The 18,309-nt window shown below is 39.2% G+C and overlaps 1 protein-coding gene across 4 annotated transcripts in view; it reads left to right on the top strand.

Moving 5' to 3' along the window:
- RGS17 (regulator of G protein signaling 17) overlaps positions 1-18,309 on the top strand; it is a 188,289-nt gene that overhangs the window by 134,054 nt on the left and 35,926 nt on the right. For all 4 annotated transcript variants that reach the window (XM_059700005.1, XM_059700007.1, XM_059700008.1 and 1 more), the window contains one exon: positions 14,196-14,339. In XM_059700005.1, coding sequence (XP_059555988.1) covers positions 14,196-14,339 — 144 coding nt within the window. The remainder of the gene's footprint in view (positions 1-14,195; positions 14,340-18,309) is intronic.

Genomic DNA, 18,309 nt, shown 5'->3' on the forward strand with positions numbered 1-18,309 from the left:
TAAACAAGTAGTGATACAAGCTTTGCTTGGGGAAAATGGAGACTGGTGTTTGTAGAGAGGTTTCTAGAGAGGAGGCTGTTTTTCAGGTAAAGAACTGCAGACATCGCCCTCGCTGGTTTGGCTCAGTGGATAGAATGTCGGCCTGGGGACTGAAGGGTCCTGGGTTCAATTCCAGTCAAAGACACATGCCCAGGTTGCGGGCTCTATCCCCAGTAGGGGGTGTGCAGGAGGCAGCCAATCAATGATTCTCTCTCATCATTGATATTTATAGCTCTCTCTCCCTCTCCCTTCCTCTCAGAAATCAATAAAAAATATATTTAAAAATATATATTGTTCAAAAGTCATAACCATGTAAAAAGTTATAATCTGAAAATCTGACTTCTAATTGTCCCTATTCCCTCTACTTTATCCCTGCCCACCCTCTAACGGAACCACGATCACATCTGGCTTGTCCTGATCTTGTCACTTTTTGGTAAAAGTATATAAATATTTATGCAAATATGTATATGTATGTATGTGTGTGTATCACACTCACCCGTATTCTATTTCCTTTTATATACCCACACAAAACATGATTCTGTCCATTTATTTCCTCATTTAACTCAGATGTGCTAGAAATTATTTTTTGTCAGTCACAGAGATAGTTATCATTTTTACAGGTGCATAGTTCTCCATTTTGTAAAAGCGAGTTTTCCTAACCATTCAGACCCCGGAGATTATTGGTTTACTTAGAAGGACAAAGACAGAAGCCCCAAGGCAGCCCCAGTGTCCCTCTCAGCAGAAATCCATAGCGCAGTCCAAGCCGGTGAAGGCTCAAAGGCAGTCAGTCCAGCAGCCCTTCTCCCACATGACACACCTCAGGGCAAGGAGATGAGATCCACAGCAGGTGGAGTGGGAGTAGGAGGAGGGTAGGGGGGTGGGAAAGCACCATGGCTGTCAGGGAGCCAGTATGTCTTCTAACAACTCCATAGGCATAGTTTTCAGGGTCCCCATAAGGCAGAAGCCTAGTTACAAAAGTCACCATCCTCAGTGAAGATATTTATAATTTATTTACAATCCCCCCTCCCCCACCACCAATCTAGATGCAATTTACCAGCCACTGGTCATTTTCATCTCAGACGATATTGCTGGGATATGGTTGAAATCCTATTTTATCAAGTTGCAGGAGCACAGTAGTTGGACAGTTCGCCAATCCTCACGCAGAAGGGAAAAGATTTGACAAACACTTTTTCCACAGAATGTTTCGTAGTTTATCCCGCCAGCCCCCATCTTCATGGACATTTTGGCTGCTTCCCATCTTTTTTTTTTTACTCTAAATTACATTGTAATGAATAACATGCGCGTGTTGTTTCATATTTATAGAGATGAATCTTCAACGTAGATTCTTGGAGGTGGGATTGGCTACATCAGCGGTTCTCAACCTGTGGGTCGCGACCCCTTTGGGGGTCGAACGACCCTTTCACAGGGGTCGCCTAAGACCATTGGAAAACATATATAATTACATATTGTTTTTGTGATTAATCACTATGCTTTAATTATGTTCCATTTGTAACAATGAAAATACATCCTGCATATCAGATATTTACATGACGATTCATAACAGTAGCAAAATTACAGTTATGAAGTAGCAACGAAAATAATTTTATGGTTGGGGGTCACCACAACATGAGGAACTGTATTAAAGGGTCGGGGCATTAGGAAGGTTGAGAACCACTGGGTTACATCAAAATATATATGTACTTTGGTTGGATATGGCCAGATTACCCTCCATAAGAGCTGATTGATTGTTTTCCCTCTAGTAGTAGATAGATAGTAGCTCTTTCTCCATTGCTTTTCTAAGAGATGTTGCCTAGCTTTTGATTCATAAATCTGATATTTGGAAAGCAGCATAGCAATGTGATACAATTTGTATTTCTTTTGTTAAGTGTAAGGTTAAAGTTTGTTTTCTTATGTTAAAGTACAATTATCTATTTCCTTTTAGTGAACCATATATGTATACCTTTTGTCCATTTTACTCGGTTTTTGCTTCTTCTTTAAAAGAGCTCTTTATTTATGTGGAAATTAACCCTTTAAGCTATAAATTAAAAATATTTTCTTTCCCTTGTCATCATCAGTCTATAGATTGTGCTCATGGTGGTGTTTTTGTTTGTTTTTCTGTGCTTTTCTGCCATTGAAATAATATTTTATGTTTTTCTAGAATTTAATAATCATTTGGAAGACTTTCCCTTCTCCTGGGTTATAAGACTTCACACATGTTTTCTTTACTACTTGTATATTTTTAATTTTTGCATCTATGTCTGGAATATATTTAGAGTATATTTTGGTATACATTTGGAGGATTTAATTAATTTTAATCTCTCTCTAAATAGCTATTATTTCTTCTAACACTACTCAAAAGTCAGAAACTGACTTTCATTGTCATTCTATACTAAATTTCCATGTGTTTTTCTCTGTATATAGTATCAATATTGAACTAGGTTTACCTGTGAAAGATAAATACGAATGACATTTTACAAAATAAATCAAATTATTTTCCATTTATTTAAAGCTAGATTACTTAATTTGATCCATGTAAATAATCTTTCAATAGAGCACAGAATAAAATGCATGAGCTCATTTATTTGTATTGTCACTCACTCATCACTTTGTAAATTCACGTAGTTGAAATAATCAGCCCAATTCTGCTCTCTATTCTGATCAGCAACCAGGCTGGGCAGCTCATGGCTTCAGGCTTAATTCCACGTCCTGCCTCCCCAAGCTTCTTCTCACTTAGCAGTGTCTCAAAAGGAGAGCTCAGAGAATGGGTTTGGGTTCTTTTCCCCAAACTGAGGTTGCTATATCAAAGGACAACAATCAATCAATCAATCAATCAACAAGCTATCTTGGATATTGGATTGCTGTATGTGCAGAAATTCTTTCTTTTTTTCCACTTCTTTTAGAGGAAGGGAGAGGGAGAGAGAGATAGAAACACCAATGATCAGAGAGAATCATTGATCAGCTGCCTCCTGCACGCCCCCTACTGGGAATGGAAACCCGGACATGTGCTCTGACCTGGAATGGATCCTTGACCTCCTGGTTCATGACTTGATGCTCAACCACTGAGCCTCACCAGCCGGGCAGTACAAAAATCCTTTCTAAAATGTTACCAACCCAATTAATGATGAAATTAAGGGTTGCTGACAACATCTAATTTGCTAAGGCTAAGGAGGAATTTTTAATAAGTCGTATCCTGTTTATAACAGCTTTATGCCTGGTAACTGGGAAGGCAGCCTTTTCTGGCCAATTACAGCATTAAGGAAACATTCCTTTTTCCCTCCACTCCACAGACGGGTTCAATATGGTAACTGGAGAGTTTCAAGGCTTTCTGACATCTATTCTGCTTTTAATGGGGAGTTTTGTTGTGAGGAAGCTGTTGAAAATGAATAGCGCTCTTAAGAACATGTTTTATGTGACAAGTTTAAACAAGGGATGCAGAGCCAAACACAGCGAAGGGGGTGTGTTATTAGGAGAAATACTAGTCATGTTGAATCGATTTTGTCTGCCTGTTAAAACTCGGAAACACCGACTTTAGCTGTGCTGATTATATGTAAGTGAACAGCCAGAAGTAAATTGTTGTACAACAAGCCACTGGAAACACTATCAGCTATCAGCTTTGGAAATGTAAAAAACTGTGTACATGTATGTCACCAGTGGGGACAGCTCTTTTCTGGGGGACAGTGGGGCTCATTTTCTCCACAGTAATTTTTATATGCTGGAAAGAACACTCCTCATTATATTTCAAGAGTGACATGAAACACATCTTAATATTCCTAAAAGACATCTGAATTCTAACACACCTCTTGCGTTTCATTTTCATCTTATTTTTAGGTCTAAGACACTATCTTTGGCCTGTTATGAACTGCACATAGTAGGAACTTAACATATGTATGTTCGATGATTTTCTGGTATTCATAAATCTTCAATTATAAGCCACAACCTATATGTTTTTAACTTTGGATCAAATATCTCATAGTTCATATCTAATGGAAACAAAGTACTGTAAATTTATTGGTATAATGAGCCACCAACAGGTATTTAAATAAGTACTGACTCTTATAATCTCCCTACTGGTAGAGAAATGTCGCTGTAATGATTCCAAGTTACCTTGGAAATGTATAGAAGCCTAGACCACCAGGAGAGAGAGACAAAATCCAGTAATTCATGGAACAGAGCAATGCAAGGCATTTTCCCAACAGCATGTGAATTGCTCACACTTTTTCACCCTCCTGTGCATACCAATATTTCTGTCTGTACATGACAAATCAATATAATCCACACTCACTGGGTGGCCAGTGACCGGTGGGCTCTATCTTAAGTAGATGCTGCAGATGCAAATAATTCTATAAGTCCCCTTATCTTCAAAACACTTGTACAGAAAAGGCAAACACATAAAAATAAGTATCATTAACGTAAATTGAGAGGTTGCCATGTTCCCAGCACTGTGCTTATTACAAGGATCTTTTCCTTTAATCTTCACACATCCTGGTGAATTGGGTAATGCTATTATCTTCATTTTATAATCCCATGACCTAGGGCTCAAGATGGTTTGGTAACTGGCCCAATACGTAAGAGGTAGAGTTATAATTTGAACTCTCAACTACTATATTAGACTATAAAATGCATTTTCTGACCTTTGGTACAGACAATGAGTATTAGAACATTGCTACTCAGTGTGTGATCGCACGTGACCCATGTGCTGATGGGCAAAGCCTTTGTTATTGGTTCATGACAAAGTAAGTAATGACATTGAGGCTAAACAGTTAGAAATGTTAAATTTGATGGTAATTTTATGTCTATTAAATATAATAGCAGAAACTAATTGGGTCTTGTATATTCCATGGGATCTTTTCATTTTGTTATTTATTTTTATTGTATTTAACCAAAATATAGCTCCATGGCTAATTGGGAAATTAAAAAAACAAAGACAAAACAAACCCTGGTCCTTTACCACCAACAGTGCATCCAGAGCATTAGTGAGGCCAGAAAGTGTCATAGGTGAAGTAGGAATTACGATGACAAGGAGAATAGCTGATGATCATTGACTACTTGCTATGCGCTCATCATTGTGCTTAGTTTCTCTCTCTCTCTCTCTTTGAATGTGTGTGTGTCTCTCTATATATGTGTGTATACATATATACATATATGCACACATATATATGTATACATACACACAACATATATGTATATGCATATAAACCATATATTCAGTACCATAAATATATATGTGTGTGTGTGTGTGTGTATATATATATATATATATATATATATATATATATATATATATATGGCTAAGTGACCAACCATATGTCCATCCAACCATCCGACCGCCTGGCTGGTGCATATGACGTGCACTGGCAATTTAAAAATAAACGTTGACTCGTGCATATGTGATATTTGTCCCCATCTGACACTGGCCTCCCACTTAAATTAATTCAAAGACAGTTTCCCACGATGCCAGCATTTGCAATGACTATTAATAAATCACAAGGACAAACTCTAGACAGAGTAGGAATATTCTTACCTGAACCCTTTTTTGGACATGGTCAGTTATATGTTGCTTTCTCTTGAGTTTAAAAAGCGTGTGATGTTAAAGTTAAAGTTGTAAATACTTCATCACAAGGAAAATTAGTCAAGCACTCTGAAAGTATTTTTACTATTAATGTGGTATACAAGGAGATATTAAAATAGGTTTAATCAATCATCAGTGATTCTATCAATGTTGTTTTTATATCATATTTTTGTTGTTTTATATCATGTATTTGTTGTTATATCATGTTGTTATTGTTTATTAATCAATTTATATATTATTTTCATATACATTTTTCTAATTTTCTTTCACCTCTGACACTTGTATTATAGAGAAAGGGGGAATAGCAATATTTAACATATTTCTTCTACTTAATTCCCCTTCAATGTGCATGAATCCATGCACCGGGCCACTAGTACATATATATCTGTGTGTGGAGAGAGTTATTTAATATCTCACAACAACTCTAGAATTCTGAGTACATATTTATCATGCCTGGTATATTTGATTATGTTCTGGATATTACTGCCAATATCCACTTCTCCCCCAAGAGTTACTCTTTGAAAGAAAACAAACCAAAACAACAGGATTCCTTATATTACCAACTAGAGGCTCGGTGCACAAAATTTGTGCACAGGAAGGGTCCCTAGGCCTGGCCAGCAATCAGGGCCGATCAGGGCCTTCTGGCTGTTGGCCGAGGCCTTCCTTTGTTCTGTGCCACCTCCCTGGTGGTCAGCACCCATCATAGCAAGCGATAGAACTCCCGGTCAAACTCCTAAGGGGACACTTTGCATATTAGCCTTTTATATACATAGATGCTCCCATGCATACATAAGGGAGGAGAATAATTATGCTTCCCTAACCTACTCCCCCCAAAAAAGAAAAACAACAACAACCTGTCATTTTACTTCTTAGCCTTTTCTACGTTTCAGATAGTACTTAGTGAAATGTGAATAGCACCTCAGGGGCTTCTGGGTAGAGCCTTTATCCCTTCATCTTCACACACAGCCTTTCTAATAGCGGCTGCCCACTCTTCCTGGAACGAGGAAACATGTTTTGCTGTGTGAGTGAAGAGAGCTGATTGAATGGACTGCATCGCTTGTGTACTGTCTGGTGTATTTATGAAAAAAGGAAAAAGATTGAGCTGCTATTAACTTTATAACATGGGCCAGTTGGCTGAAAACACTTATCTGAAAGGCAGATTGAAGGGAAGTAATAAATTTGATGAAACAGCCATAATAATGTGCTCTAGGGAAACATCCCCATAAATCCTCTTCGACAATTTTTTTACCTTGAATAGAACATGGGCTTTGGAAGGAGGTTCCTGGTTACTTGATTGTATCTTTAAATGTTCTCTTTTCGATGTCTGTTGGTGTAAGACAAACTATACAGAATGTAGCTTTGGAAACAGTAGGTAATTAACTCATTCAGACACGGAATACACCTGAGGAGGTGGCATGCGAAGCTCTTCCTCATATAAAGAGTATCATGAAGAGCAAGCATGAATCGGAGGCGGCCTACATGGCTTAGTTGTAGAAAAAGATTGAACAGCATACAAGGATATTGCAATAAACACAAGCATAAATGGGATATGTTTTGTGTTTTAGCTCCTTCTGGGGATGCTTCCACATAGCATTAATCTCTTTATCCCCACTTAAGGTATTTATATGAACATTTTTCTGTATGAAACTTCCGCAGCGATTATCCCTGATTTTGTAGCGTCCTTAAATCCATGTATGAATAATTATTATTAGGAGGATTGGTCTCCGGCACACCCTTTTTCAAATATTGTGGTTTTGTTTTCTCTTCTAATTTTTTTTCTTTTCCCATTTTAAGTCTTTTTTCTTTCCTTGTAGTAACTTGCTTATCTTTATGTGAGTTGAAATCATGAGCATCCCCATGATGCTCTCTGAAAAAGCAGTTTGATGAACCTGAAAATGAATACATCATGCAGATGAAAGTGCAGTCAGTACTTCCCTAAGGACACACGCATGGCTCCATGCTCATCATGGCATTTTTTTTTAGAACGGACAAGGAAAGTCCCGGGGTTATGCTAAGGGCTCTCATTGTCCCCGTGCAGTGTTTATGCCAAAGGGTGCTCTTACTGTAAGGTATTTTTGGTCCAATTTCTAAAACATTTACCCTAAGCTAATGCTGCCTTTCTAAACTAAAGCAAAGCCCGCACAAGTCAGGTAAAAATTGGATTTCTAAAAGCTCTACTGTGTGAGTATCAGTCTTCTTGACTTTCTAAAATTGCCAAGTAATTGAATGACCTTCCCCTTTATCTCAGGGCAAATCTGGAGTCTGTAGGAAAACCTGTGCTAGAAAGAAGCCTTCCATTTCTCTTGTTTCACTCGTTTAACACATATTGACTGAGCTCACTGGTTCTCAGGCTCATTCGTGCGATGAAGTTCCTGGAAGTCATGTGCTTTTTTGCCACATATCGTTTTGATGACATGGACATCAAAGTGACTAATTTTGTGTGTATGTGTACAATTACATAAATGCTGGTTTATACGAGATTCCAAAATGCAGAAACATTAGTAGATAGATGCCAACATTTTCAGAAGAAAAAAAGTGATAAACTTTATGAGAGACATTTCTCCCCATTAAATTAACTTCTTTCCTCTGAGCAAAATAGAGGCATGGTTCTCTGTGGCATAAAAGACTGGCTCCAGCTCATAAAATACCCCTTCTTGGTGGGAGCTTAATTGAGACACAAAATTACCCCTCCATGTGCACCAAGAACACGAAGATGAACGGCTCAGCCTCTGCACTCACGGAGCTCCCGGTCTTGTAGGAAAAGCACACATGGCACAGCTACAGAACCATATGGAATTATAGGTCAGAGACGGTGGGGCAGGGCCCAGTAGCTTCCCACAGGCTTGGAGGGCCTGCCAAGACTGCCTGGAGGAAGTGCCTCCACCAGGTGCTGGGGACTCCAAAAGGGGGGAGACTCGAGAGTCAGGGTTCAGTAATTTAAGCAGGCTTGTATGCAAATTACCAGTACAGTGGTGGGTGCACAATGCTCTGTAGCACTCAGAGGAATGCATCAGTGTCTTCCCAAATGGGAAGAAATAAGAAAGAGACGGGATGATAAGTAAGATGAGCATTGAAAGGGTAGTTCAATGGTCCCCTCTTATTCGGGGGATACATTCCAAGATCCCCCGGGGGTGCCTGAAACTGTGGGTAGTACCAAGCCCTGTGTATACCATTTTTTTCTGTATATGCCTGTGATGAAGTTTAATTTATAAGTGAGGAACAGTAAGAGATTGACAACAATAACTACTAATAAAATAGAACAATAGCAATATACTGAAATAAAATTGATGTGGATGTGGTCTCTCTCTCAAAATATCTTATTGTACTGGACTCACCCTTATTGTGGTGATGTGAGATGATACAATGCCTACGGGATGAGAGGAAGTGAGGTACTCAGAACAATACACAATTTAAAACTAATGAATTGTATATTTCTGGAATTTTCCATTTAATATTTTCAGACCACGGTTGACCACAGGTAACCGAAACTATAGAAAGTGAAACTTCAGATAAGGGGGAACTACTGTATCACAATTTTGAAAACAGCACACTAAAATATATGCCCCAATTCTCCCCCCCTCAAAAAAAAAAGAAGCAAAAAACTGGTTTGGACACAACTTTTATTGGCTAAATATGCTTGAGACAAGAAGTCACATTGAAAGCTTGCTCCATTACATAGACATATGCGGGCTTGGCTAAAGCAGGGTAGTTATCAGACATTTAAGACTGAGCAATGAGATGTTTCCATTCAAAGGGAAAATACATCACCACGAGGCATAAATATCTGTACATGGTGAGTGGCTTCCCTGTCCATCCCAGTGCTAAGGAGAGCCTCATAGGTTTGGCTTATTTAGCAAATACCTTTTGGCGGGCTAAGCTCTGAATCAACAATTATATGGGAAAAGGGAATGCTTTCACAAAACATGACAAGATGGCTGCAATTATAATGAAGTTTGTTGGATGAGGAGTTGATTGTGGGTACTGTGAGTCACTTGAGACCCAGTTCATTTTACACGTGATAAAAATTGCAACGTTCATGGTGAAATGAAAAACCAAGCCATCAGTCTTCTTTCTTCGTTCATCAAGCCTTTGTGTAGACCCCTGAGGTAGAAGGATTCCACCCAATGGAAATAAAAACCTGCCCAATTAGAAGTAAAATGATGTCTCAGCAAAAAGACAGTGGTGGGAATCGTCAACATCCCAGCCTGAAAACATGGTACGACACCAACTTGTTGGCACATTGCAGATGACTCTCTCCGGTATTACCTTGAGAGAGCTGTCATCCTCTCCTCTCATCGTCTGGGACCCCTCAGGGGATGTCCACCTGCCGGCTTAGGCCCGATCCCTTACAAAACAGATCTATATTATCTTCTAAATGGAATCACTTCAAATATTAGAAAATTATTATTCTGATTATCTTAGTCTTCTTTAGAGCTAACGCCTTTGCTGTAAAAACAGTATTCTTATGAGATGTTTTTGTTTTTTTTAACACACCTCCTTCTGGTCTTCTGAAAACATTTCAATTTCTTTCTTAAATAGTTGTGACCAGACTTGAACATAATCATTGACAAGTCCAGGGACAAGCTGTCACCAGCACTTTATAGAATAAAGAAATGCTTCTAGTAATATATTCTAAATTCCCATTAACTCTTGTGTTTACATGGTACAGTTGATTACTACTGAATTTGTTGTCCAGGAAATGACCTAGAATTTTTTATATGCTCCCGTAAACCATGTTTCTCTCATCCTAGTCTTATGCAGTTGTTGTTTTTTATCCAAGTTCATATCCTTATAATTAATCTCTTACATTTCAGCTTGTTTTATTTTGCTCATTGCTCAAACTGTAAAGATTCTTTTTTTTTAAATATATTTTATTGATATTTTACAGAGAGGAAGGGAGAGAGACAGAGAGTTAGAAACATGATGAGAGAGAAACATCGATCAGCTGCCTCCTGCACATCCCCTTCTGGGGATGTGCCCGCAACCCAGGCACACGCCCCTGACCGGAATCGAACCTGGGACCCTTCAGTCCGCAAGCCCACGCTCTATCCACTGAGCCAAACCGGTTTCGGCTGTAAAGATTCTTTTAACTGAGATATAATTAACATATAACACTCTATAAGTTTAAGGTGTACAATGTGTTGGTTTAATAACACTTATACTGCATATTGCAATATGACTACCACTGTAGTTTACCAACACCTCCATCACATCACATATTTATGATTTATTTTTTTTGTGTGATGAAAATATTTCAGATCTAGTCCCTTAACAACATCAAAGTATATAATACAGCATTATTTACTATAACCACAATTCTGGGCATTAGATCTCCAGAACTTACTCATCTTCTAACTGCAAGTTGGTATCCTTTGACCAGGATCATCCCCCTTCCCCACAACCGCAGCCCTTAGTAACCACCACTATATTCTCTCAATGATGAGAATGATTGATCAGCTGCCTCCTGCATGCTCCCTACTGGGGATGGAGCCCACAACCTGGGCATGTGCCCTTGACTGGAATCAAACCCAGGACCCTTCAGTCCACAGACTGACATTTTATCTACGTAGCCATACCAGCTAGAGCTAATTCAACTTTTTTAGATTCCACATATAAGTGAGATCACACAATCTGCTTATGTGCTTTATTTCACTTAGCATAATGCCATCAAGTGCATCCAGGTTGTCATAAATGACGGGTTTCCTTCTTTGTCATAGCTGTATAATATTCCATCCCATTGTAATGCATAAATATAAGAGTAATCGTTTTATATTTCCTAACTTTGAAAGGAAAAGAATGTTCTCATATCTGACTTTTTTATAATTTTGTCAATCACAGTATGCATTCAATATTTTTTTTAAATATATTTTATTGATTTTTTACAGAGAGGAAGGGAGAGGGATAGAGAGTTAGAAACATCAATGAGGGAGAAACATGGATCAGCTGCCTCCTGCACACTCCTTACTGGGGATGTGCCTGCAACCAAGGTACATGCCCTTGACCGGAATCGAACCCGGGACCCTTCAGTCCGCAGGCCGACGCCGCTCTATCCACTGAGCCAAACCGGTCAGGGCTCAATATTATTTTATATTAGTTTCAGGTGTACAGCAAAGTGATATATAGACACATATAATTTTTGAAGTGATCCAAGAAAAAACTGATAGTTGCCAAAGTAGATTTCAGCAAGGATTTGAGAAATAAACTCAGTTTATATATCATAAATCATCTTCACTCTTGAATTTGCATTTAGCTCACTATAGAATTGTAGGTGATGGTTTTCCTCCCTCAGCACATGGAAAACACTACTCCCTTGCCCTTTGTCTTCTGGCATCTAGTATTGCCCACAAAGGCTGTTGTCAGTACAGGCTACGCCCTGTGGGCAATAATTTAGCTTACTTCTTTATCTCACATTTCTGTGGTTCTATTAGAATGCATGTAAGTGTGTCTCTACTTTTATTAGTTCTGGGCAGCATGTCATGTACTCTTCTAATGTGAGTCTTTGTTTCGTTGTGTTTTCTTTCAATTCTGGAAAGTTCTCAGCCAAATTCCCTGAAAATAATACTTCTCTGATAATCCATGAGTTTTCTCCTTATGGTAAAAATCTTATTGGGCATATGTTGGAGTCTTTCCATGCTACACTGTACTTATCTCCTTTGTGTTTCATCTTTTCACCTTTTGCTAAATTCTGGGCAGATATTATTCTCTTCAAATATTTTTGATGACTATGTGTTTTTGTTTTTACATTTGTTTTTCATTCTCTCTTCTTGTTTTCCTGCTTGCCTATATTTGTTTTTATAATTCATTGTTCCCTTGCATGAATAGGACAAATGTTCTCATAGTCTTTCCTTTATCACATTGTTTACGTTAAACATACGCATATTAAACTAGTTTTAGATGATTCTGTTTTTGTATTTGATCAGGAATGCAGCCATCTCCTGGTTGTTGAGTTGGCTCTCTATTTTTCAGTGTTATTTAGATTTTTTTGTTTTCAAGAAACACATCAAGTGAGAGGTATATTTCTCACTCTCACTCACTCTTCATAATGTGATGCTTTTCTCTCGTCTCCACTGGTCCCTCGGTACCTTCTTTCATCAGCATCTCAGGATCCCTGCCCCACATCCATTAGTGGTTCTGGACAGGTCTCTGACCCATGTCACTGAGCCTGTGGGCTGCTTGGTCCAGGGCAGGCCTGGGTGCCTTTCTCTGCATCCTCTCCCTCCTGCAGCCTGACACAATTGAGTGGGAGAGATAGTGTTTTCAGCATCTTTTTATGAGTAGCAGACCCACAGCCCCTGAGTCTGTGCAGGTGCCCTGGAATCTGGTCTCCCTGTGGAGAGCTCAGAGTGGAGCTCTTTATACCCCCTGGAGTATGGGGCCTCTGCATCTTTCTGTTCCCACACCTGAATTGCAAAATGTCTCTGGCTTTAGCCCCCATTAACTAACCATTTTGTAGTTTTCCGGTCTAAAGAGATCTTATTTTGTTTTCAAGAATACAGTTTTTTAAAAAGTATCTATCGTTGTATTTAGAACTAAAGATGTGATGTGTATTTGGTCGCAATGCCAAAATAACCAGAAATGCTTTACATTTTTCATATGTGTTGCTCTCAGTTACATATATGACCACATATGTATGTGGTTTACATACATTGCATAGATCTGAAAAACATCATTCAGCAGAATTCATTCTGTTTTCAAAGAGGTCATAGTAAATTTGATATTATTGTACTAAAACAAAATTTCGTTTCTTATCCGCAACTAAGTCCCAGATCAGGATTGGGCTTATACATAGAAATCAATTCACTTGGTCTAATATGTAAGGTCACAGGTATGGTACTCTGTACCCCAATAGTTTTCTTGTCTACCATGATATGTACTATAAGTTCCGCCAGAGTCATTCTCCTTGATTGCATCCCTTTTTATCTTTTCACAATTCTCTATGAAATGAAAATAGATCTGGGTGGTGGGGGAAAGGAGGTGATGCCTTTGCAACAAGGTTATGTAACAGAGCATGAGGCGCCTTGCCAATATTATCGAGACCAGCCCAGGAGGGTGCACCGGAAGTGCCAGAGAGGAGATTGAATGTTTCCCAAGAAATGTGAGAGAACACCAAAAACAAACTTGATCTTCCACACAACGTTCTGTCGTTAAAAACCTCGCAATGGTGATTTATGGAGCTCAGTTAACCTTACTGTAAACATCAGTGGAGAAATGAGAACTACACACCCCCTATAATCATTGAAAGGAGTTCATACAGGAAAGCAGATGTAATCATTGAGTAAAGAAGGAAGTTAAAAATACATTTCCAAACCTTATATTTACCTTCCCAACTGATTCTGATTCTGTGGCGATATTGTTGCTATGATTTTATGCAGCAGGTAATGCTAGAAGTTTGTCCCCAAAAGCTTTTAGGATATTCTCCTAAAAACTTTTCGGGAGAAATTTTAATTTGACAGCCCAGGCCTATTCGTTGTCACCTTCTCTAAACGCTTCTTCCCTCCCCCATCTTTTAATCAAATTATGCTTCCTTACTTCCTTATCTTTATTGTGATTTTTCCCCCCCTACCTTATGTTTCCTCTCCCTTTTCAGCCAATCCGGGACTACCGTAGCTGAAATGCGAAAGAGGCAGCAGTCACAAAATGAGGGAACACCTGCCGTGTCTCAAGCACCTGGAAACCAGAGGCCCAACAACACGTGTTGCTTTTGTTGGTGCTGTTGTTGCAGCTGCTCCTGGTATGTCCTGTTATCTGTAAGATACCCTAGCGGAGTGCGGTCATAACGAGAGTGAACATCATGTCAGTTCTTAGGGTCATACAAACATCTCAATCTGTCTTCTAGCTTTAAAAGTAAAAATTGCTGGAGAACATCATTGCTTTCATGCTAGCCTTTCTATATGCAAAAATGCATTTCCTCAGAATCTGTACTTAAATTGATAGTAAAGAATGAAAAATTATCTTATATCATGTTTTGCTTCACCCATGTTTCTTTAAAGATATGGGTGAAAATAAGATTATGGTTGTATATTTATTTAACAATAAACCATGTTCTCCAATGTTATAGAAGGTGCAAGAACATTGAGATACCATCTAGTAGTATTAGACGTATGTGTTTTAGTTTTACGCTGTTTCATAGGGCGTTGCTCATTCAGTCCTAGAGTCAGAAAACTGAGTCAGTGTGGCAATCTCAGCCTCAGAGCCCTGACAAAGGCAGTAAAAGAAGCGTCGCAGACTCGTGCTGACAGCTCTGAAGGCCAGAGGCTATGATGGGTATGAAGGCCAAGTCGGTTAATTAGGAACTCTGCACTCAGAGCCAGAGAATCTGCTTTCCATTGCGATTTTATCACTGACTGGCTCTGTGACATTCAAGTTGTAATCTCTGTCTTTTGGCTTCCTTGTTGGCAAAACGATGAAGAGTGACACAAGTTGAATCCCAAGGTCCCATCTAGTGCTAAATGTCCATGACTCAGGCACCTCAGAAAACCTGCTCCAGTTCCAAATTCTCAAAGGACCTTCAGATAAGAAAAGCAGTAAGACCCCGAGTCCCAAGATATGTGCAGATGCGTTTTCTCAAGGAGATGTTAGACTAGTGGAACTTTCCAAAGAACCATAGGTTTCAAGGTCCTCTAAGATCCAACTCACAAGGGGATCTGCTGGGTTAGCAGGGGCTTTCTGGAACAACCCCCTGCCCCTGCCCCACCGCCCCCAGAACTATTTCAAGCCCTAGAGAAAGGACCAAATGCCTGTATGATCTCCACTAGTTCCCCGCATCCATTCGGGTTATTGTTACAATGTGGTGGCATGATGTTCTAGCATTGTGGCCAAAGTAGAAGGTGAGATGTGCCCGGTGCCGTGGTAAACGTGGTGTAGAACAAGCTGTGACCATCGAGAACACTTCATTTGCAGAAAACCATCAGATATTGTGATTCGGAGGATTTAAAGTAGGTTTTATAAATATCAAAATTGCTGCCCAGATGATGATTCTTTGTTAGGGAAAGTAAAAAATTATTCCTTTTATTTCATTCTTAAGCCTTGACTGTTTCAAATGGATGAAATAGAGTTCCTGAAGAGAGAAATATTTCAATAAAAACTTTTTTTTTTCTGTATCACTCATAAAGAGATCACCAACCTCTGGTCTTAACCCATGAAATGCAGTGGATTATGGCATGGTGCAAATGAGACTTAATATGGTGGCTCTGAACTTGAACTGCCTGGGTTCAAAACTCATCCTCATCCATCACTATCTGCTTGACCTTCAGCACGTTCCTTAATGTCCTCAGATTCCTCATCTGTCAAATGACAGTAGTAAGAATCCCTACCTCATAAGGTTTCTGTAAACATTAAATGAAATATGACACATACAAGCTGAGAACAGTGCCTGACACATTTAAGCATGCATTTAATAAGAGTTAGCTCACTGGGCTATTGAACACTTCATATTGGAAACATAAAATCGCTTTAAAGAGGAGTTGGTTTGAAATAATGTATGCTAAAAACATCAGCTTGTGGTTATAATACAAAAAATACATTGGAAAAGAAAGCAGCTATTTTATTTAAATTCTATGTAAATATCTCAAATACACTGTTACACAGTGCTGAGAATTATACTACTTCTATTCTCATTTGCACCAGACCATGTTCCAATAATTAGTATATGATTTTATTTACCTGCCAAATTTAATTCTGAATTGCTTCAGGATTAAAACACCAAAACAGCCCTAGCTGGTTTGGCTCAGTGGATAGAGTATCGGCCTTCGAACTGAAGGGTCCTGGGTTCTATTCCAGTCAGGAGCACATGCCCGGGTTGCGGGCTGGATCCCCAGTAGGGGGCGTGATCAATAATTCTCTCTTATCATTGATGTTTCTATCTCTCTCTCTCCCTTCCTCTCTGAAATTAATAAAAACGCACACGCACACACACACACAAGAAACAAAAACACCAAAACAGATCAAGTACTGAAGATTCATTGCACTATATTCATTTGCTGTCAAACAGATATTTAGCAAGACTTGCTTTTACTAATTCTTAATGTGAACATTAAATAACAAAATATTCAACATGAATTTGTGAGCATAACATTGCCACAGAGCGTAGACTGTGGATGTAGAGCAGCTTTTGGAAACTGCATTAACTCTGCATACCTCTATGGTGACACATATGTAGACACAATGTGCATTGGGTGAGTTCTATTAGTTCTAGAGTATCATTGTCAAGAACTGTGTTTGTTAGCCATGAACCATAGGCACCTGAGTGTAGGCCAGTGATGGCGAACCTTTTGAGCTCGGCGTGTCAGCATTTTGAAAAACCCTAACTTAACTCTGGTGACATGTCACATATAGAAATTTTTTGATATTTGCAACCACAGTAAAACAAAGACTTATATTTTTGATATTTATTTTATATATTTAAATGCCATTTAACAAAGAAAAATCAACCAAAAAAATGAGTTCAACGTGTCACCTCTGACACACGTGTCATAGGTTCGCCATCACTGGTGTAGGCTATAAGATGCACAATCTATACATTTATAAGTCTTCTATCTATATATATAAAAGCCTAAGCAACCGGAATGACCAAATGACCGGAACGACTGTTCAACCTGTCGCTATGATGCGCACTGACCTCCAGGGGGCAGACGCTCAATGCAGGAGCTGCCCCCTGGTGGGCAGTGTGCTCCCACAGCCAACCTCCCTCAGCCCCTCCCCCCTGCTGGCCAGCCTCAATCATCCCGATCAGAATCTCCCACAGCTCCTTCCCTCCCACCCCTGCTGGCTGGCCCCAATCAGGAATGGGCAAGAGGCCCAATTGGCCCGATTGATGGCCAGGCCAAGGGACCCCACCTGTGCACAAATTCATGCACCGGGCCTCTAGTATGTGATAAGCAGAGGTAATTTCTATAGTAAACAACTTGATGAAGAAAATGAAAGTTAAACTGTCTTGACCTATGGCTGTTATCTCATTGCAAATGAAAATGTCCTTTACACATGCATTTTCAAAAATTATTTTTTTATATACTTTGAGTTTAGGGGGGGGGAAGAAAACTTGTAAAGGCTTATTAGAGTGAGAAGGAACAAGAAAGAAAGAAATGCTCTTCAAATTTTCCAGGCTAGGTCAAAGGAGCAGAACACACAGAAACACTAAAAAATGTAATTTAGGGACCAAAAAAAAGTTAGAAATCAAAATATGAGTAACTGTCATTTGTAAATAGAAGCAGTTGTCATGTAGCTGACTTTCCCTCCTTTTAAGGAAAGAGAGTGCTAGAAAAATAAATGTCTATATCTAGTAATAAATATAAATACCTCAACCTAGGCTCAGATGTTACGTTTGAAGCAATACAGCATTTCCCTCAAATTGCATTTCTCATTCATAGTTCATTGTCAACTCTTCTCCTATGTTTAAGGTTATCCCTTTCTTTATAAAATTATCACCACACTTTATTTGGGCAGGGGATATACAGAGAGCAAGTGCATAACTGCTGAATATTTCCAGTTTCCTTCAAAACTATAAAAAATTGGGATTTTGGTCACAGTGACTGATTAAGCTGATCTGCTCTCTGCCCCTGTCCAGGGGCCACTTCCTTCGCCAGATCGGCCTTTCTGTCTCCCTCTTCTCCTCACAGCCCTTGTTTCGGGATGAGAAAAACAAGGGAGTGAGGTGTAGACCATTTCACCTGTGTTACATACATGGGTCATGGGAGCCTGAGTCT

Source organism: Myotis daubentonii, chromosome 6, assembly GCF_963259705.1.
Source record: "Myotis daubentonii chromosome 6, mMyoDau2.1, whole genome shotgun sequence".
Taxonomy (NCBI): domain Eukaryota; kingdom Metazoa; phylum Chordata; class Mammalia; order Chiroptera; family Vespertilionidae; genus Myotis; species Myotis daubentonii.